The 23,816-nt window shown below is 36.2% G+C and overlaps 1 protein-coding gene across 1 annotated transcript in view; it reads right to left on the bottom strand.

The window, feature by feature from the left end:
• Positions 1-22,294, bottom strand: part of LOC147068964 (uncharacterized) — a 79,984-nt gene extending 57,690 nt beyond the window's left edge. Inside the window, exons 1-2 of the mRNA XM_085951189.1 lie at positions 21,899-22,294; positions 3,978-5,630 (exon numbers count right to left, since the gene is read on the bottom strand). Coding sequence (XP_085807315.1) covers positions 3,978-5,630; positions 21,899-22,255 — 2,010 coding nt within the window. The 5' untranslated portion in view covers positions 22,256-22,294. The remainder of the gene's footprint in view (positions 1-3,977; positions 5,631-21,898) is intronic.
• Positions 22,295-23,816: the final 1,522 nt, after the last annotated feature.

Raw genomic sequence — 23,816 nt, 5'->3', positions numbered from 1 at the left:
CATTAGAAAGATTTTTTGTTTTAAAAAAATAGTCGAAGCACAAAAAATCCTGATAACATTAACTATTATTGTACCTATTGGAATATCCATTATAATAGGATCTTATTATAGCGGTTTTTCGTACTGGAAAAATTGTCACAATGGTGCATCCAAACCTGTCCACAGACCTACACGTATCTAAAATCACCGTTTGAGAATAGATTTCGTGTGCTCCAATTTTCAATAGATAGTGTGTATGTCAATTTACGATTTTTGGTGTTTTGTCTGTTTAATATTGCGAAAAAAAATGAAAAAATACGAGGGCAGTTCCATAAGTTCGCGAAATGGTGATGAAAGTATTGGAGTTAATTTTTTTTGAACATACATAATTTGGAAAACACATCTGAGACAATATATTATAGCCAATAGAAAAAAACTTTTTGAAAAAAGTAAGACACCCCAAAATAATCGAACCTACATCTCTCGGGTATCACGCCCACACACATATACCCAGCGCTCGAAATGGAAAAGATTACGAACCGGAGCGCTCGAAAATTAACATGGTTATCAAATGTTATGTGTATTTTATAAACATAAGTGTGCTAGAATTTTTTGTTATATGCCATATCTAGCTCAGACGGTCAAATTATTTTGTCTACGAGACGGAGCGATAACTTTACAGATTTCACGAACCGGAACGGCGCTCCGGTGCGTTCCGGTCCATTTCGAGCCCTGCATATACCACTATGCTAAAGAAGTCATACTTAATTACGACAAATTTTAATAATAAATAGCTTTTTAATATTCACTGACGCGCTTTCCAAATTCAGCTACTAGAATTAGAATGTTACATTAGAATTAGTTACAAAAATTAGAATGTTGCATTCTTAAATCTTGTGAATTATTCGTTGAATAAAAAAATAGTTATTTTTTTATTCTTAAGTAATCCTTTTTAGGTATACTTGTGCAATTTTAAATTGAGTGTTCCATTCAATCGCTTTCAATATTCAAAAGAACAAATGAAAGTCTATGATACTCGTAATTTTAAAACATGTCAAATATTGAGCTCCGTGAAGTAATTAAATTCCTCACAAAACAGTGAAAAAGCGTGGAAACGATCCAAAATGAAATGAAATTAGTTTATGGCACTCTTGCTTGTGGTAAAACCATGATATACAGATGGTTACGTTTATTTATACAAGGTAGAGAGTCATTAGAAGATGATGACCGTTATGGAAGGCCAAATGACAAGCCACTACGCATGAAATGGTATTAACTATCGAAGATGCCTTTATGACAGGGTTACATGAAAGTTGTACGTATGCAGTTCATCGTGGGACACTTATTCGTGCGCCGCAGTACGTGAAACATGAGTTCGTATAACATTTTATCAAATTACGAGATCTTCGTTGAACATTTCACCGTGGAATACATTTGTACGTATCTTACAAAATGCGGCGATAGTTTGCAAATAATACTGTTCCAATTAGATTAACCCTAACCTAACCTAACCTAGTAAAGACATCCCCACATGTTGTAGTATACGTACAAATATACTCCACGGTGAAATGTCCAACGAAGAACTCGTCATTTGATTAAATGTTACACGAATTCATGTTTCACGTACTGCGGCGCACGAAAAAGTGTCCTGCGGTGAACTATTTACGTACAAATTTCCGGATACGTTATGAAAAATGGTCGGCAAAAACTAATTGAAATCGCAGAAAGTTTCAATATACCCAAAACAACAATTTCCAGAATTATACACCAAAATCTTGAGATGTCAATGGTAAGCGCAAGATGGGTGCCACGAATACTTATGCCGCATCAAAAAAGTTACCCTGTGGAATGTTCTAAGCAGTTTTTAAAGCTGTCTGGCGTCAATCAAGAGAAACTTATCAACAAAATTGTAACGGGAGATGAAACGTGGGTTCATCATTATGACCCTACAGGAGTCCACGAAGTGGTTTAAAAGGGTGGTTCAGCCCCCAAGAAGTTTAAGGATCGTACCATCGGCTGGGAAGGTGATGGTAACAGTGTTTTGAGATTAACAAGGAATCATATTAATAGATTATAAACCAAAGGGTATCAACATCACCAGTGACGTGGGGGTAGGCAGATTGAGCGTCGCTTGGGGACGGCAGTTACTTGAAGGGCGGCAAACCGAGGATAATCACTTGGTATAATATATACTTATATATAAATAACTACCTAAACTGAATATTTCATAACAAAAATATCTTTCCTTTCAAAAATTCAGCTCACTGGTTGGAAACAAAATGTATTAATTATTAGCATAAAATGTTTAACAGGACTTTTTGTCAGGTTCGCGATGTCTAGTTTACTTCCGTTGCCATTTGACGTCGGGAAACGACACGAGCACGGATATTAAAAAGATATTGTAAAACAAATGGGCTGGCATTATGGCGCTGCCCAGGGGCGGAATTTTGTCTAGGGACGTCACTGAACATCACAGGACAGTACAACGCTAATATTTTAAGTCACTTAAAAGAATCTATTATAAGTAAAAAGGAGAGGAAAATTAACAAAAGGCGTGTTCTAACTTCATGACCACGCACCTGTTCTGAATTGCCTCACCCACCTTACATTCCTCATCTGGAACCTAGTGATTATTACCCGTTTCCAAATTTGAAGAATGACTTACGTGGAAAACATTTCGATGATGATGAGCATGGGTAGCTGTAGTAAACGGGCATTTTAAAAGGCAAATCGGAAAATTATTTTTATGAAAGTTTAGAGTAATTAATGGATAGATCCAAGAAGTGTATTCATGTCCGAAGAGATTGTTTCGAAAAATAAAAATACAAAACATTCTTTTCTTTCCGTCGTAGGTACGTAGGTACCTTACAAACTTGCAAGTGATAATTTGGAATTAAAAATACATCGGGACAGCATTCTGAGTACGTATGCTTAATGGTGGCATTTTGCCTAGGAACCTCACTGCTTCCACATACATAAATCCACCACTATCTGGAAATGGTCTGATTCTTAGTAGATGGCATGTATGTAAAATTTGTGTGTATTTGTCTGTTTATTATAGGCGAAAATAAATAATAAAACAGGTGAGTAAATGCCAAACAAATTTGCAGACTTGCTTAAAAGTCTTTCAGCGCTAAAGACGCGTTAGGCACGTGACCATTAGATGGCCATTAGATACTATTAGCATGATAATTAAGTCCAGAGACTGTTAAACGAAATCCTCATGTCTCCTCCAGTTTTTAGAGAACTTGAGTCTCGATTACAGCCATGGCCCCCACATCCTGAAGCGGGCCCCAAGGCTAGGATCTTTGTCGCCCCCCCCCTACCTATCGCCAAGGTTAAAGGCAGTGTGACACTCTACAGTAGGGTTTTCCAAATGGTGTTCACGTTAAAAAATAAAGGATATTTAGTGTATTTTTAATATGACGATGACGAATAATGACGCAAAAAAAAAATATCTCACTTATTTGGTTGACTCACCACGCCGGGCCCCCAGGCTAGAGCTCTGTCAGCCCCCCTTTGTGGGGGCCATGATTACAGCTATCGTTGGCCAATATAAGATGTTTTATAAATAAGTGCAAAAGCCCTTATATGCATTTATTTATTTATTTAAGTAAGATAAACATATCACAAATTCTCTCTAATGGTATGTGGTTGTACGATACAATTCTTAATTGTGTATCAATACTCGACAACTCCATAATTTAAATGGATGTACTTATTAAAATATACAAAAAAAAACACTAATTATGCAGATCAATTTTACCGCGTACACCATTTGGAAAACGCTAATGTAGACACACTGCCTTTATCCGTAGCGATATGTAGGGGGAGGGGGGCGGCCAAAAATCCTAGCCTGGGGGCCCACTCCAGGATGTGGGGGCCATGGTAGGTACATTAAACCTAGAATATTCAGCGTGACGTAAAAAATTACAACTCAACATACCTACATTTTACAAATTTAATAATAATAATTATAATATGATTATTGAACATACCTTTTGTAAATCGGATGTCAACACTATAAATCCTTTCAGCATAAAGCTCGGTACCCACGCTCGAACATAAGTATTCGTCAGCATGTAATTAATCTGCTTCAAGCTCGGAGATCTATCCGAATGGAGATCCTTGACCAATTGATTCACACCAAACTCGTATTCGGGCAACAGAATCAACAAATAATATTCACTTGTGTCCAAAGGCAGCTTTAAAGCCAAGGATTTTAAATACGGAATGTACGCAAACTCCAAGACTGTATCATAAGTCATGTAGGTGATTTGAACTTTGCTGTAGCCATTGGCAAGAAATGATCTCTGATGCTGCAGACCTCTCCCTTCGTAGTTTGGATTCCTCAAGAACACCGGGCGATAGAATGCGAAATGGTCTTGGTAAGATGGAGACACAAAATCGTATTGGAAGATTGATTTCTTCTTCCTCCGCAAGGGTTTTTCTGTGGCTGTTGTTGAACCATAACTAATGATAGTGGTCATGTCATTAAATTCATTTATTGTCGTTGGTTCACTTTCAGTGGTTTCAGCCATTGGTGTTGTATTCTCAATTCCTTCGGTTGTCATAGATTCAGTAGTAGATTCATCTTCTGTCTCAGCCTGAGTTGTTTTATCACTAGTTTTTTTCGTTGTCGCATTATCACTGACTTTAGACGTTTCGGTTGTCACTTCTGTAGCTTTTACTGTCGTTAATTTTGCAGAAGTGACTTCATTGTTTTTTGTAGTTGTCACTTCTGTGTCATCTGCCATCACCAACATTTCACTTTGCTTTTTATCAGTCACAGTGCTTCCCATATCTTCCACTGAATTTGTGGTCATGGCGTTGGTCGTTTTTTGTGTGACAGTTGTAGTTTGAGCAATTGTCGACCTTGTAGTTCTAGCCTTTGTTGCCTCCGTTTCTTGAGCGGTACTAGGGTTATCTGTAGTTGTCACAAATATGGTTGGTGATGGAGCCTTTGTTGTAGTCTTTATAGTTGTGGATTGTAGTGTAGTCGGTTTTACAGTAGTAGTGGTAGCTTGCGTAGTTGTTGGCAGAGTAGTCGGAATTGTTGTTGTTGGTTTAACAGTTGTAGGAGGTAGCGTAGTTGGCACTGGTGTCGTAGTTGGTTTGGTCGTAGTCGTAGTCGCTTGAGTAGTTGTCGATGGCACTGTTGTAGTGGCTTGTGTCGTAGATAATTTAGTTGTAGTAGCTTGAGTACTGGTTTTCGTAGTAGTTGATGGCACAGTTGTCGGGGGTTGAGTTGTAGGTGGCAGTGTCATCGGAACTGTACTGGTTTCTACTATAGTAGTGGGTCTTTCTGTAGTTTTTGGCGGTTCTGCCATCGTCGTAGGTGTATCATTATCTTCTGATGTTTGACTCAAAAGGGATACTGTTGAACTTAATACCTCAGAAGTCACATTACTTCTCTCAGTGGTCGAAGGAGAATCTTTTGATTCGTCTGTGGGTCGAGCGGTTATCGCTGAACTCATGGGTGTTGGTCCTCTTTCAGTAGATGACTGTGCTGATTCCGTACTGAGTGGTTTTGGCATATCGAAGTCATAACCATAAAAATTTAGCACGTTCTTATACTCATCTTTAAATGTTACATTTTCGTTGTTGAAAGCCAACCCTGCCAGGAAGCCTTCCTTGGGAATGAAGTAACTCTGCAAAGAAAGAAGAAAAACGTGGTTAAATATCAGGTAACAATAAACGTAAGTACTATTATTTAAGATATTAACATATCAGTGGCAAAGAGTTAAAGTACTCTGTAGAGATCAGACATTAATAATGCATAACAAACGTTGTCATACATGCTTATTTGTTTTCATTGAACTAAGAATAAAAATTTGCAGATAGTGATGGTCAGTTTTAAAATTCAATTAAACCCCGCCTAAACCAAACCATGATATATAAAAAATATTCTTTTCTATTTAGAATATAGAAAGTTATACATAATTTTAGATATTTTATAGATATAAGGATATTTTTTAATCAGGCAGGGTTTAATTGATTTTTAAAACTAACGAATACCTCCTGCAAATTTATATTATCAGTTCAATGCAGCGCTCGAAATGGAAAAGTTTACGAACCGGAGCGCCCGACAGTTTTCTGATGTCATTTATATAGTTATCAAATTTGATGTGTATTTCATAAAGATAAGTGTTAGATTTTCTATTATATTTATTTATTTTCTATTATACAGCTTTCTATTATATCTAGCTCAGATGGTGAAATTATTTTTTCCACGAGACGGAGACGGAGCAATAATTTTACCAATTTTACGAACAGGACGGCGCTCCGGTGCGCTCCGGTCCATTTCGAGCCCTGGTTCAATGAAAACATAATATGTTCAATGAAAACAAAGTATGTCTGACAATATTTGGTGTCCATTATTTATATAGGATCTCCACTTTTTACCTTCACCCTTCGCCATTGATATGTTAACCAACGGGTTACATGTAAATTGTACGTATTACATTTCACCTTAGCACAGTTCGTGGGCGTTCTTATCGGAAAGATATGACCGTATACTATACGGTCATCTCTGATTTCGGCAAAATTCATGAATTTAAGAATGAAAACGTAACCTAAAATAACCTAACCTAACCCACGGATGGGAGCAAACTTGGTAGCGGTACTGGTGCAGGGTTTGTGACATACATTAATGGCAGTGAGATAGCGGTTCGTAAGTACCGCTTTGCCAGCTATTGTACGGTAATGCAGGCCGAACTCTATGCCATCCAACGCGGTTTGGAGTGGGCTGGCTCAGATCAAATCCAACAAAAGCTCACCGAAAACCATTGTATTTGTATTTATTCGGACTCCAAAAGCTCAATCCAAGCAATTGGAGATCCCTTGTCTTCTAATCCGATGTCTGCGATTAATGTCTTTTCTATTCAAAGCGAGTCCGCAATAGACGGCCCCACCCTGAGGTGCACTTCAATCATCGGGATAGAAGGAAATGAAAGAGCCGACAAATAATTGGCTGGGCATGGTGCCTCTGAACCCAAGACCGCGATAGCTTATGACGAATTTCCTCTGAGCTACCCGAAAGTTTTTACCTTCAGTTTCAGCAGCACGAGACGTCAGGGTGTATAAAGGGCTGTGGTTTGAGATGACTCAGATCCTTACAGGTCACGAAGTCATGCGAGCATACCTGCACCGGTTTAAAATAACATCAGACGGAAAGTGGCCATGCGACGACGGAAGCGACGAGGACGCCTACATTTACTCCTAGATTGTCCAATTTTTAGCAAGGAGCGGCACAACCTGAACTCTTTATTACAGATGGCAGATGCGGACATTTGAGACCTTCCGAGGACCATGGCAAACGAGGCCGGAAGAGATGCACTTTTTAATTTCTGTATTGATGTAATAAAAATAATTAAAATGATAAATGGTGACATGTAATGATGATTCGTGCCTTTCAGATCCAGTGATTGCATTCATATAAGATAGGATAAGTATATGCTCAGAATATCAGCCCTATGCGACACTTCTTTTACCACGGGAAAAACTCGACTATATTTCTCAGTTAATTAGCAATAGATAGATAGAATAGAAGAATAGTTTTTAATAAGGCGTATATCTCAGCCGGACCAATTTTCATTTTACTAGCATCAAGTAGAGTAGTTTGCGTGACAAAGTCCTTAAAGAAACCTCGATAGTAAATGCGAGGTATCCATAAAGGCATCTAGGAAAAAAATATGCAACCATATATACGGCGAACTGCATACGTACAAATTTCCGGAGACACGATGTTACACGGGGGGGGGGGTAGTATTCTAATTCGGAATAAGAGCGGAACTTTGTCTTGGGACGTCAATGATCCAGCAAGGAGGAGTACCAGTTTGTAGGTATATAAAAGAGTGAGGAAAAATCAATGAAAGTTTTGTCAATGAAAAATTGGTGTACCTATTTGACATTTGTACAATTTTATTGTAATTTATTTTGGGTCGTAGGCGTTAAATACATATCTGCTAAATGAGACAATGGTATGATTTCACAATTGTCACAACACATATTGACAGGTGAAACTCCGATTTTAATTGATGAAATGTAGATAATGTGCACTGATGATCGTGCATCAATTCTGACGATTATATTATTTTAAACTTTACCGTTGTATCGAATCTCGCTTATTTTTATGGCAGAGCACTGCACAACAAAGTATTAAGTATGTAAACCAACGTACAAATTATAGCTCACTCCGCGAATGTTACGATATTGGATTTTCAGCGGTGTAGTATTAAGAGATACCAGTGGTGAAGGGTAGAGGTAGACTGTTAAGATCCGACATAAATAGTGCACACTAAACTTTGTCAGTCAAACGTATTTGTTTTCGTTGAACTAAGTTTTCAATGCGTGGATAGTGCTTATTAGTATTTAAAATTCAATTAAACCTTGGCTAATCCAAGCTAGGTATAGTGGATAATAGTAAAAAAAAATATTTGTTTATCTATAAAATATTTAAAATTATGCCAATAAATCAAACATAATTTTGAGTATATGAAAGATAGAAGAATTAATAAATTTAAAAAAAAAACTAACACCATCTGTAAAATGTATTCTTAATTCAACGAAAACAAATAAGTATGACTGAAAAAGTGTGTACAATTTTGTCGTATCGCCCAAAATACGAGTATAACAAAACTATTGTGATTTGGTTTAGGCAGGGTTTAATTATTGTTTTCTACAAAGTAACCAGCACCACCGTAGTTTGTATTCTTAGTTCAATGAAAACAAATGAGTTTGATTGACAAAGTTTAGTGTGCACTATTTGTGTCGAATCTTAACAGCCTACCCTAGCATTGGTCATTGATAGACCACAGATAACAACGCCACGATAATCAGACATTTGTCTTCCGACCTTGCTGCAATGTAGTCGATACGCCCAGCTCATCCATGAATCCTTCAAAATTCAATCTACTTCCAATATAAATGTGACAATCATTTACTCTGTGCCGTGTTTATACTAAATTTATTACCACAATATAAACGTCACGTCCCGAAACACTGAGAACAGATAAACATAACATCGGGGGGGGGGGGGGGGGGTAACTTTATCTCAACGTTCATCCCCCCGATAAAGTTGCACTGAATAATAACTGGGACCAACCCTTGAACTGAAATGCAGAGTCAAGAACGTCAGAGTTGCTTTTACACGATTAAGGTAAATACTATGTAGCTAAGACCTAAACGTGGAACTTAGACTGGAGGCGTCGACACTCGAGACTCACAGAAACAACGCTCAGAAAGCTTGAAGCTTTCAAAATGTGGGTTCCAGATGTATGCTCCATATCAGCTGGATGAATAAGGCCAAAGCGATAAACAGAGAAATAAAAATCAGAAAGTTGGATAATTAGAGCACATCATCTGGCATCCCGAGAAAAATTAGCTTACTGTTCGGCTTCTATATATTGACATCTATGTCATGGAGCTGTTTGCGATGTAAGTAGGTATTACGCCACCCGCTTTTTGCATGCTAGCGGTATTGCAACGGTTTTAGTTCCAGAAACGGCCGCAGTGACGTGTACGTCTTGATATAGAAGTCGAAGTCTATCAATAAGTCTGTGCACCTTATCAATATGGAAAGATTTGCGATGACCGAAAAACGTCCTGACTAAAGAATCTCAACCACTGGTTTAAGCACACCATCCCTATTTAGAGCAGTGGCAAACTGGAAAATATAATCGAATTCTTCAACGATGTCTGATAACAGATATATTATAGAAAGACATGCGAAATTAAATGGTGCCATATCACTTAACTCAAAAATCAAAGTTTGATAAATATGAAACTCATTTCAAATATAAAAATAGATACACATTTATTTGATTTAATCGTTCATTCGACTCTACTCTTAACCACCACAGCACCAATACGAGTTTGGTCATCAACAGCGAACCAACGGTGAGTGGTGACCCATTATAAATATTTAAATCCGATGTCAATGAGAGTCAGAGGCAATGAGAAATGGGACCAGTCCCAAGAAATAAAAACTAGAATTGAGATCGCAAGGAGTGCCTTTCTCAGAATGAGACGCCTTATTAGCAATCGAGACCTTAACCTAGGTCTGAGACTGCGTATGGTACGTTGTTTTTCAATTCTTTTCTTTGAATGGAGACTTGAGGCTTTCGAGATGTGACTGACCGGGTGACAAATGTTGAAGCTCCAAATCGAATGGGAAAGTACCGAGAAGTTCTGTGTAGTATCAAAACCAGGAAACTAGAGTACCGCGGCCACACTATAAGAGGACAAAAGTACAGCATTCCCCAACTTGTCATTCGAGGAAAGATCAACGATAAGCGTAGCAGAGGACGGCGCCGTATTTCGTGGCTTAAGAACTTCCGTAATTGGTACGAGTGCAGCTCCACAAAATCTAAGATCGCTTTGATGTTGGCCGACCTCCGCTAAGGGATGGTACAATAATAAGAAGTTAACTTAACAGAAGGTTCGATGTAATGTGATGATTTATAGCGAATGTCATATGGGGAGTAAAAAAATGTGTTTTCCTCTCTAAATTTTTAATCAAACAAGATCACATTTCGCGCATCGGGCTATAAATAATAGATTTAATGAATTATGATCGCAGTGTACCGACCACTACCTACTCGATGCTATATGCACAAAAAAAAACAAGGTCGATTTTTGTTAAGTACATATTATTGTCGGAATAAAACTAATAACAGTTATCTGTCGGCTCATCTGCCTTTGTCGGACCGGTTCGGTTTCGACCAAATTTGAAATTAATTTCTGTCATTACATTTGCGCCAAGGTACGAAAGTAAATACACAAATATTATAATTGATAAAATGACACGGCCCGATTTTTTTACGTAAGTTATTAGCAAGAACCTATTTTCCGGGGCACCGGGCAATACGTATTTTTTCGGCATCATTCAATATTAGTAATTATTATTATTGCACAGTATCTCTTGTTGGCAACACTGTGACGAAGCTATGGATTGGGGAATGGGACAACCAGGGAACTCAGAAATAATGGGAACTGAAATGCATAACGGTAAGGCGATAGCAGGTAACCGACTCGAGTAAGGAAGAATCCGTGTTAAACCTACACACGTGTCAAGAATACGTTTTACGTCGAATACTGAAAACTGCTCTCGGCTTATGCATTTACGCTCATTTAATGTTAGTGTATTAAACACACTATTGCACGTGCATAATGCGTGCTTCATTTTCGTAAGACACTCACACATTCAAAAGCCTGCATCAACATGCGGCGTATTGAATACCTATAGCCTATCGGTATTCTATTTATTATCTGTTCTGTGGGGACAACTGTACGCCAGGTAAATTGGGCACCACACTGTCTAATGTCTAATGAAATAAATAGACGTTCGTTTCGATTTTATACAGAAAGTAGACGAAGAATTTTAATCAGTTTCTATTTACTACTGCCTAGTTTTAATAATTCATTTTGTTTCTAACATTTTTTTTTCGACCATGTCCGATCCTAGTAGGATCATATGGGCCTCCACAGAGTAGAGGTTTGTATTAACAGATTTTGTCTTTTTACGAGAAATGGATGTCAGCTACTTGCTCAACCTATTACCCATACCCTTTTTATATATTATCCATTATTTATATATTATATTATCCATACCCTGGCTCACACACAAATTGAAAAACAATATGTGTACTTGCCAGAGCCAGGGTTCGAACCTGAGACGATGTGATAGTCCGACGCTTAAGCCGCGCGGCCACCGTGGGTGGAATTTGAATTCTAAAAACTAACCACCGTCTGTAAATAAATTGTAGTCTTATTTCAATGAAAACAAATTCGTATGACTGACAAAGTTGTGCACTATTTATAGCTGATCATAACAGCCTACCTCCACTCTTCGCCACTGGTATGTACTGTGTACATATAAGTAGATATATGTATATTAATTTAGCTGCTAACGGTATATAATATTTCCACATTCTCACTAAAATATTAATAAAATTAACGCCGAAAACTCGTTTTACAGAGTTTTGTTTAAATAAATGAAAACAAAAGAACAAATATTTTCAATTGAATATTTCCTTATTCTCTTCTTGGTCGTACCCTCATGGCTGAGAAATCTGACCACCTTTTAATTTTGCCATCCCACTCGATATTTCACTTCTCTCAGTGTAGAATGAATGGTGCCCCAGTCAGCTCCTTCACTTTGTCGCTCCAGCGGGACGACACTCTTCCTCTGCTTCGCCTTACCCGGAGGCCACCCAAAACCACAAGTTGTCCAGTCCTCGCCGGACAGTATGTCCAAAAAACTGCAGAATGCGTCTCAGACATACATATTGTTGAGAGCCGTTGTTTTATCTGAAATCTCTGGATGATTGACTGGTTCGTCCTGTGCTCTGTGCTAAGACATACGGAGCATTCGGCACCAACACCACTATCTCGAAAGCATTATCTAATTGCCTTCAGGACTCATGGATCATGACTTGACACCGTATAAAAATATGGACAAACACTAATGTTTGTACAATCATTTTTGTGACAATTGAAATTCCACGATCCTTCTATAATTAATAGTGGTAAGACGTGTCATCGCATTTTTCGTAATCTGTGTGCGCCTTCTTATTTCCGCTTCACATCCGCCTTTTCCAGTAATGGTCGATCCCAGATATTCAAACTCGTCCACTGTTTCAAAGTTTTGAGTATTCTCGCTGTTGGTAGAAGGTTAGCCCGATCGACAATGACAAATTTTATTTAAGTAGGACAACCGATACATGATTTTTAATCATATTCAATATTATATATTACAGTTATTAATGAATAAATAATTATGTAAAACTCTGACGTTTACTATTATTGTGATGTTATTATTGAAAAACTAGATAATCTCTGGTTATTAACCGGAAGGTCGTAGGAAAAATATGTCATTTTTATTCAATATAAAAAATACTTACCTATATACGTATTGCAAATTTAGAATATTATTTTTATAAATTTTAGCCATATAGTATAAGCAAATTTGTTGACAATTACGTTTGTTATATTTTGAACACTTATTATTGCAAATTCGCTGTGGACATAATAAAACGTAAACTCGGTAAGTGTGGAACCTATTTTGGCTTTTTACTTCCTGGTAAACAGCGTCTCTCAAATAATTATTGTACTATGTATCAAAAATTACTCTGTTGCAGCAGCGCTTGTAAAATGTAGATGGCTAGTTATTATAGTAAATAGTATGTCATTACAATAACAAAGATGAACAATCACAGTATTATTATAAATTATGTACATTTATCTACGGTTAAAATAATAAGTAAATGATTAGGCCTTGTCCGGAGTACACTATCCACGTAGCCAGTGGTGGGATTCGGTCGGTTTGTGGGAACCGGTACATACCTAAAATTATCTAAAATCGCCAGATCAAACCTTAGCCATTTTTTCCTCTATAAATTTAATAATTGAAGAATGTTTTAAAAAAACCGAAAAATTTACAAATTGTCAAAATCTATCAAAAATAAAATGTAATTTAACACAACCAATTAAATTGTAGGTATTAGAATTTATCGTAACACAGTTTGCTGTGAGCTTTCTTATCGGAAAGATATGAAAATTATTACAAGATAAAAAGAACTTTTTATATACAACGTTTTTAAATTTTCTGTTGAATCACATAAATTTGACTTGACTAGCTTAAACGATCAAAAATAGAAATAATACTGAAATGTCATATTGATTTCCATAGTAACGCACGTATATATTAATAATTTAGTTGCTAGGACCCCAGATCCCTAGCAACCAATAATGGTGTCGAAATAACTTTTCATACAAAACAGAATTAACTGAAAATGAATTCAATTCTACTTAAAGATGGCTAAAAGTATTTAAAAAATGCATTGGCATCGTGTTCTGGTATATTCTAAAAGTCAAGCTAGTCGGGAAGTTAGTAAAAAATCGATTGCAAGATTTTTACCGGACAAAGAACCACCGTACAGATAAGAATACGAGCTAAGAAAAACGTTGTAAAATGACACGTTGTTCTGTATTTCTAATTTAATTACATACCTATTTTCTACTGTTTTCCCTTATTTAGGTATTTTTAAGTGTCTTAGGTAAAATTCGGTTTACAGAAAGCCAAACGGGAGGCGCGCCAATTTTCTTTGCAGAGTTGGGCAAAATTCCCAAATTCAAGAATGAGAACCCAACCTAACCTAACAAATAATTCAGTAAATCGGCTATTTTCAACATTTGTTTGCCGCCGGCTTCCTGTACACCGACAAGAACCGTGTTTTATTTAAATATGAATTGTATGTCAGTACTATACGACCCAAAGAGGTTGGACGGTCTTTAATATACGACTATATATTTCCGATACAACATTTCACGATAAAGACGTGTCATACGGCGTACTGCATACGTACAAGTTTCCCGACACGGGTTAGGCGGTGTCAAAAAATACTAGAGCGGCCATAGGAAATGGTGCAGGATAGGGGAATATAAAAGACGTTCTTGGAGGAAACCATGATGCTGTCTCGAGGAAAAGTGCCACCCTTGTGCACTCTCAAATAGCATAAATTGTATTGTTTATTCCTGACAATCTTAAATAGATAAATACAATCAAAATTATTGAACTACTTATATAATAATTATCTACTAAAAAAATGAGTGGGCAAGTTACCGATACCACAGGCAAATTTTTTTCACATTCCTCCCTTAATTTGTCGCCCCTAAGTAACGTATGATCTCCCTGCCACTACGGTTCGTCGTGAGTAGGGATTCCAATCCCGGGATCCCGAGCTATTTTCTATACCTATGGATCCCGGGATTGAGAAACATAATCCCGAAGCTTTCGGGATTGATTTTTTTATCAATTTTTATGGAAAATAAAATAAAACGAAAATATAACAGAAAAAATACTTTTTATAACAAATAACTACATTAGAAATAAACTGAGTTTGAATGAAGTTTGATTTATACCCATGTGTAAATGGTAAAAAAAGTAATTCCACCATGATCTCATACGTTTTACGGCAGTTTCATATTCGGCTGACTAATGAAATTTATGAAGCGGAAAGGCCATAAGTACACCATGATTTGCTTTACTATTTTAAATCTCGCTAACCATTTATTAAGTCTTTACTATCAGAAACACCAATCTCATATTAAATTCACATTATTATTTATATTATAATATTATTTACTCCATTAAACTTATGTATTTCCAAGATTGAACGTATACAATATTATAACAATAAATGTCTTAACTAGTATAAATTATACTAGATTTATTTTTGACCGATTTTATCAATGTTATTTGTAAATATAAAATTTTTATATTAACAATGGAAAAAATGCCAATCCCGGGACCAGTCCCGGGATCCCGGGATTGTCAAATTGTAATCCCGAAATCCCGGGATCAGAATTTTGGCTCGGGATTGGATTCCCTAGTCATGAGGCTAGGACACGCTCCGGGTTCTCATTATATAAAAATAAATGTTGTTAGAGTCGGAGGGCGAACCGGTTGTTGATTTCGTTGAATAATACCACCGCATGTAGGTATCTAGTTACTATTATTTATTTAAAAAAACATGGCGTGTGGCAAAAATTTTGTTTTTTTAATATCTACGTATGTATTTAATTTAATGGTGTACCATTACGATTGTTTTAAAATAATATTAGACTTTTATTAGTTTAATAACATAAATGTAGGTAGGTACCTACCTAGTTAGTAGAATATTATGGTATAGTGTACTCGAGAGTCGATATAATATCGTGGAATGAGGATTTCAGATGCCAAGTCTTCGTATGGCGAAATGCAAAGCATGGTAGACGCATTCTCATGCGGCTCTCGTGGGCGCTGGCCCTTCGTCCGGGAACTCCGAGATCGACCCGGCGAGGTCACAATATATTTATGTGATTTACTCAAAGCCTAGATGTTTGTAATTGTTTAACTTATATTACTAAATACACTACTGTTTGTTGATGTTTATGGTTGCGGTGGTATCACTTCAGGAGTAACGAGGAAATGCATCATCACTCTGAGAGTGAAGAGCTCACGTGCTGCGGATGCCAGATGAGAACCTTAACCTGGCTTGCCTGTTCTTCAAGCCAACCTGGAAGGCCGCTAAATACTAACTATAGGTATAGTGTAGGTATACGACGGAGCTAGTAGATGATGCTATGACCTGGAACGATGCAAAAAGACTGACTAGCGACAGGGATTCTTAGAGGACCCGTGTGGTGTTCATATGCTCCAAATAAGGGGCAGATATAGCTTAAGAAGTAAAAGAAAGAAGAAGACTCTCAATGGGCATCTTGGCCTGTTGTAGTGTTATAAAGGATAGGTATACTATGTACGAATAACTATGTAAATTTGATAAAATTGCATTTAATTTGATTTTATTGGATTTTGGCTAAATAATAGTTGCAAATGGCAAACGAGTAATCACACCATGGGAACCATACTGTTGCAAATTAATGAATTGGTCATTCATAATAATATAATACATTGTGAATGAGTCAAAAATCTAGTTTTTTGTGAGTTTGCGAATGCATTTTTTGTGAACGTAGGCAGTTAGTTCATAATGCTATATATCTATTAAGATAATTGTAGAGGAATAATAGATTATAGTTTCACATACAATCGAAAAGTATGGTAAGTTTTCATACAATTCTTGAACACAATACAATAGACTTAGTCATGCTTTACCTGAGAATGGCTGATTTAATTATTATATTTTAAATAAATTTAGAAGGTTAGGTACATGTAAAATGTAAGTATTACATTTCACCACAGAACAGATAATATTTCTTTCTTCTTATTATTATTTCTGAGTTCCCTGCATTTCACCGTAGCACAGTTTGCCGTGAGCTTTCTTATCGGAAAAAGATGACTGTATACTATACGGTCATCTCTATAGCACCGAGATGGAATAAAAATACGCGTTGTTCGTGGAGCATTGCAGAAAATAATGTACCTAATCTAACCTAACCTAACTTAACCTAACCTAACAAATAATCCAGTATATCAGCTATTTTCAAATTTTGTTTGCCGCTAGCTTCCTGTAAACAGTGTAAACCGATAAGAACTTTGTTTTATTTAGACATTAATTTTATCTCAGTATTATCGACCCAAAGAGGTTGGACGGTCTTTAATATATGACCATATATTTCATATACAACATTTCACGGTAATACGGCGGACTGCATACGTACAAATTTCCGGAGACGAATTTAGACATGTATCTATGATTTCATAGAATATATTATGATTATGTATAATTCAGGGATCGGGAATTTTTTACGACATTATTACCCTCTCGAGTTGAAAGTGAGATTTTTCGTTGTTTTATTCTACGAAATTCGGAAAACTCAAAAGGTAAATAAATTTAAAATAGTCTACTAAGTAAATGCATTTGGATGAAAATAAAAAAAAAACTGTGTATTATATTCACAATAAAAGACAAAATAATTGAATGAAAAATCAGCTGCTAGAAATAATATTGTGTACAATTAATTAACAACAATGTCATTGTGGAACTAACGAATTTCATTGAACAAAGATAGAGATTATTAATGATAGTGTTTCATTTTTTGATAATGTGTGCAAGCTGCAGTACCGAAGGCTGGAGGTAGGCTGTTAAGATCCATCATAAATAGTGCACATTAAACTTTGTCAGTCATGCGTATTTGTTTTTATTGAACTAAGACTACAACTTACAGATGTTGTTGGTTAGTTTTTAAAAATCAATTAAACCCAGCCTTAATCAGCGATACGATAAAATTGTGCCCACTTTTTCATTAATACGTATTTGTTTTTGTTGGATTAAGAATACCTACATAATATTACACATATTGTTGGTTAATTTTTTTTAAATTCATTAGGCCCTGCCTAAACCAAACAATAATAGATAAAACAATATTCATCTATCTATAAAATATCCAAAATTTTAGGAGGTCAAAGGCCCGCTTCAGGATGTGGCAGCAATATAAGAAGAAACCGACTATCTAGGTCAGTGTGTCGTAAAATCGTTGCTTGGTGCAGTGACGTCCCGTGGGGGTAGGCAGATTGAGCGTCGCTTGTGGGCGGCAGTTACTCGAAGGGCGGCAAATCGAGGAGAATCATTTGGAATGTATAGAAATAGCTACGTAAACTTAGTAATAACGAAAATATATTTCGATTAAAAATTCAGATCACTGGTTTTGTCGGGTTCGCGATATTTAAGTTACTTCCTTTGTCTTTCGACGTTCTTGGTGACCAGAAACGACAAGTGCAGATTTACGAATAATTAGTCTGATATTTTGTTAGTAATGTATCCATACAACACTTTTATTAGATATTGGACTCGTGTAAGAATGATAAAAATACTGTATAAAAAATGAGGCGGCATTCTGGCGCTGCCTAGGGGCGGCATCTTATCTAGGGACGTCACTGGCTTGGTGTTATAAATAAATGCATAACGCGATCCAATTATTTAACATTACAGAAAACATATTTTTAAGTTGCTTCTTCAAGTTTTACTACAGTTGTTTTTATAAGACATCGATGTTACAAAAATATTTAATGTGTGATTGGTGAATGGTTGGTTATTAGAGTATATGCTTGATAACTTTGCACTCCGGCTCTAGAATGAAAATGATCTAATATACCTATTCTAAAAATATATTTTTTAGATATATTATCATCTGTCTATTTATGTATTACTCAGTACATTTATTTATATTAATATAAATAAATATCAATTGATCTAATTTTATGCGAGGTAATCAGTCAGAGACGTTGGTATCAGTATAGTAAAGAGTGCAAAAAAGTGCAAAGTTATAAAATGTATACTCTAATTTATTTATTATAAAATTCAGGTTATAGTCATATTTGGTCAGAATCTTTAAATAATTAGATGCCGCATCGCAATAGATAAAATGCCTTTATAATAAATTTTAACAGATATACAGAATAAACTAGTCTACGCGACTGTGTGTCCGATTTGTGTACATTGAAATAATATAATATTTAATTAAGTTGATCTCTGTTAATTTATTAGGTCTGGATTTACCATAGATTAAAAGGGGCTATAATAATTACCACAAGGGAATTAATTATTGACACGGGGAAAACTCTGTTTCTAGATTAGGTAGGTACCACAAATTGAAAATCATTGGTCAACATCGATTATGTTCATTTCTTAAAATCACAATAGACTATGTTAGACAGGGATCGGCATACATGAGGCCAACGAGAGCCACATTCTGGATTTTCATATACATATATAAAGAGCCACACCATAATCACATTCTCACGTAGTATTAAATACACACATTCAAATTTAATACGCGTATCTTGTCACTTCTTACAACATTAAGAAAGAAAAACTCGTGAAAATACAAGTATAATGGGGAAAGAATATACCTATATTTTTATCAAGAGATATTGGGAACCGCGCTTAACCCAACGAAGAGCCGCATTTGCCTACGTCTGCTATAGATACACAGTAAAATGGTTGGGGGGGGGGGTCCAATTTGAAAAAATATTCATAAGATACTTTTTAAAAAGTTTTTATTGATTTTTAAAGTGACGGCAGGTAGGGGTTAACCAAATCTAGCAGGACGCGCCACTGACTTCCGCATTTACCCCGCCTACTACTTATAGCAGCTCCTAGCTTTAATCTCGGAATACAGCACTTTTAAATGTGCGTTCCCCATACCCAGACACCCGGCTCCTGTCAAATACCTGGCCGGCAGGTATAACTAAGGGTGTTCACATACGACGTTATGAGAAGCTATACACACTTTATGGGGGCGAAAATATCACGTGGCATTTGAAAATGCAGAGACTGCGCTGGATCGGCCACGTGCATATAATACCGGAGGATATACCGGCGAGGCGGGCTATGTACGCAACCCCCGATGGCAAGAGAAGACCTGGACGGCCGAAATTGAGATGGCTGGAATGCACCACGGGAGATTTAAAAATGCTCGGTCAAAACAATTGGAGAGCGTCGGCGCTGGATCGTACAGGATGGAGGAAGTTTTTGAAGAAGGCCAAGACCCGCCAAGGGTTGTAGTGCCATAAATAATGATCCTCTATTCACATACGACTTACGAATATGCGTGGCTTAACGATCATAATAATTAGGATCTTTTGTCTTGTAGACATGCCGACATCGGATGACCCAGATAGTTGTATCAATTTTTTAGTAAGTACCACTAGTCTTCCAGTGGCCACGGCTCTTGCGTTTTATAGAATGCGAGAGGAGTGTAGCCAATCCATTCAGGAGACTGTTCGACAGCTAGATAACCCGGGTGACGATCCTCAGTCATGAGGTCCTGATGAAGAATACGAAGAAGTAATATTCCATTTACCTAAACGGACCCGATTGTCTGTCATGTCTTGTGTGCACATAGGTATATGGTATAATATAAGTTATTAAGTTATCCAAAATTTAACCTTCTTTCGGCTCTCCTGAAAAAATAATTACCTAACTGACGACAGGCAGTTTTTTTCCAGATTGCCAAAGTTTAAAAATCATTAGTCCGTACAACAATTATGTGCACTTCCTCTAATGTCAATATAATGCAGTAGCGAATGGTGGATGTAGGCTGTTAAGATCCGCCATAAATAGTGCATATTAAACTTTGTTAGTCATTAGTATTTGTTTTTATTGAACTAAGACTACAATTTATCGATGGCATCGATTAGCTTTTAAAAATCAATTAAACCCTGCCTAACCAAACCATAATAGTTTTGGTATGCTTATGGCGATCATACAAAATTGTACACACTTTTTCATTCATACTTATTTGTTATGGTTTAAATAAAAATAATTACACAACTTGTTGGATAGTATTTTTTTAATTAATTAAATCCTGCTTAATCAAACCATAACAGATAAAAAATATTATTCTATCTACAAATATCCAAAATTATGTATGGTTTAATGGCATAATTTTACATATTTTATAGATAGACGAGTATTTTTTACTATTATCAATTATGGCTTGGCTTTCGCAGGTTTTCATTGAATTTTAAAAACTCACCAACACTGTAATTTGTACTCTTATTTCAATGAAAACAAATACCTACGCATAACTGACAAAGTTTAGTGTGCACTATTTATAGCGGATCTTGACAGCCTACCTCCATCCACCCTTCGCCACTGATATAAATGTAACGATTTTAGACGCTTCTCCCCTTTTCTTTCACACACAAAATAACATTTTTTGGAATAAAATATAAAAAACATATATTTTTAAAATTAGGTTGGCACCTATGCTTTGATATTTATTTTATTTTTTGTATCTCCGGTATTCAACTTTACTATTAGCCCAGGGTAGTGGCGAAGGGTGGAGGTAGGTTATTAAGATCAGCCATAAATAGTGCACACTAAACTTTGTCAGTAAAACGTATTTGTTTTCGTTGACATAATAAGACTACAATTTACAGACGGTGTTGGTTAGTTTTTAAGATTCAATTAAGCCCTGTGAAACCAAGCCATAATAAATAATGGTCAAAACGTACTCGTCCATATATAAAATATCTAAAATTATGCAATTAAATCATATATAACTTTGGATATTTTATAGATAGAATAATATTATTTGTCTTTTATAGTTTGGTTTAGGCAGGAAAATGAACCAATTATATATGTAATAATGAATGTAGAAGTGTGCGAAATTTTGTCGTATCGCCCAAAGTATACCAAAACTATTAAGGTTTGGTTTAGGCAGTGTTTAATTATTATTGATTTTTAAAAAGTAACCAACACCATCTGTAAATTGTAGTCTTAGTTCAATAAAAACAAATACGTATGACTAACAAAGTTTAATGTGCACTATTTATGGCGGATCTTAACAGCCTACCTCCACCCTTCGCTACTGGCCCAGGGCTTCTTCAAGGACACACCCGGCTATTTCTATTATACAACTGTTATCTATTTTTTTTGTGTTATAATAAATTATAAAAATATTCGCTTACCCGTAGTCTGCGGTGAATGTCCCGGAAACCAACCCTCATAATATTCCTATCATTCGGGAGTCCCATACTTTCTTTAATTTGTACCGAAGAAACACCATCAACACCCTCATATAAAGCTATCATAATCCCCGTTAAACCGTATGGGGAAAAGGCAATATTATTATCATTTAAAAAATTGTGCTCATACAACACATTTAATCCCAGATAATTCGTTATGTCGACCATGTAGTCTATGGGTTTAAATTTCCTGGCCTCGTTCCAAGGGTCCGAGTCTGCTGGAGGGTTGTACGCTGATGATACACATTGCACGGTTAAAAAAAATATCGCGATACCCGATAATGATATTCGGATCTCCATTCTGGGACGCGATGTTGTTACGCGAACGTCTGATCGTCGAATGATGGCGATAGGACATCGGATGGGAAGGTTCATCTAATCATTGCGAAGAAATCTCGTAATTTTTTATGCCATTCCTGCGACAGGTACTGGAGCCCAAGGCTGCGGAAGTTGAACGAACCTGTGTCTTCTTCTTTTGTTCTTTTTATATGTTTTTTCATATTATCTTAGCGCGGTTTTATGCTTTGATTTTTCTTTATATAATATGACTAATATGGCTGTTGCGTGCTTTTTATAAATAGATCGATTCGCCGCAGCGTTATTATGTAATTTTCAATGAAAAATATAAAAACAAACAACTTTTGAAATTTTTATATATTTTGGGGTGAGTATAAAAGTAATACATACCAAACTACCTACCTAAAAATAATTTTAAAATAAAAATATTTTTTCATCGGAAATAAAACTAATATTTACAATTAATAATGTGTATAAACTATGATGCCTATTGTATATCTCAAATATTTTATTAAATGCATTGCAAGGTTGATAGCCTAATTTTATTGATTGTGAATATTTTGATAACATTATTATTTTAATAAAGTTAGTAGGTAGGTACCTACACAATTACGTTAATATTTCTAAGTATCAATGTATTATGGTAGGTAGGTATATATTATCATAATGTTTGAGACTTTCACGGTTGCTTGTTAATGTAAAAGATTTTTGGGTTTTCACCGCGTGTCATTACTCCTTCTTTCCTCGACATTTCGGGCTCGTTGCAGAGGCCATTCTCAAGAGATAATGGGTTGGTGAAGGTACAATAAACATCATCAACAACGGCGACCCTCGTAGTCCAGTGCATAATGTCGTGTCCACACTGGCAATTGCTGACAACCTCGTTAGATTTTACGATAATAATTATGATAATTATCGTAAAATTTAATAGGTTGCCAGCAAATTGTTGCCGGTGTGTACACAGCATAAGGCGCTACAGGGCTCGAAATGGACCGGAACGCACCGGAGCGCCGTTACGTTTCGTGAAATCGGTAAATTTATCGCTCTGTCTCGTGGAAAAAATATGTTCATCGTCTGAACTAGATAAGCCTTTTAACACACTTATTTTTATAAAATACACATAAATTTAGATAACTTTCTAGATATCTTCAGAAAATTGTCGAGCGCTCCGGTTCGTGATATTTTCCATTTCGAGCGCTGAGGCGCTACGATAGAACGCTATGGGCTCGATTCCTGGTGAGGTCACAATAAGAGTTATGTGATTTTCTCAAAGGATTTTCTTGGGTGTTTGTGATTGTTTCACTTATATTACTGATTATGTACACTGCTGTTTCACTACACTACTAACTGTCATTCGGCCTCATGGCCTGCTGTAGTGTTAAACATAAACACATTATCTCTTTGGAATATCCTCTGAAACGAGGAAGAAGGAAGAAGAACGCACGTGTTATGGTATATTAAATTTCTCTATAATCCTTGAGAATGGAAATGCAACTGCTTTGAATCGTTGGGTTGCCATTTTTTTTTAAATAGGTAGGTACCTATATGAAAATATTATTGAAAT

The sequence above is a fragment of the Rhyacophila brunnea genome, unplaced genomic scaffold (assembly GCF_057557595.1).
Source record: "Rhyacophila brunnea isolate RB1 unplaced genomic scaffold, BYU_Rbru_1.0 scaffold_24, whole genome shotgun sequence".
Taxonomy (NCBI): Eukaryota; Metazoa; Arthropoda; class Insecta; order Trichoptera; family Rhyacophilidae; genus Rhyacophila; species Rhyacophila brunnea.
This window is presented reverse-complemented; position numbering and strand designations above follow the sequence as displayed.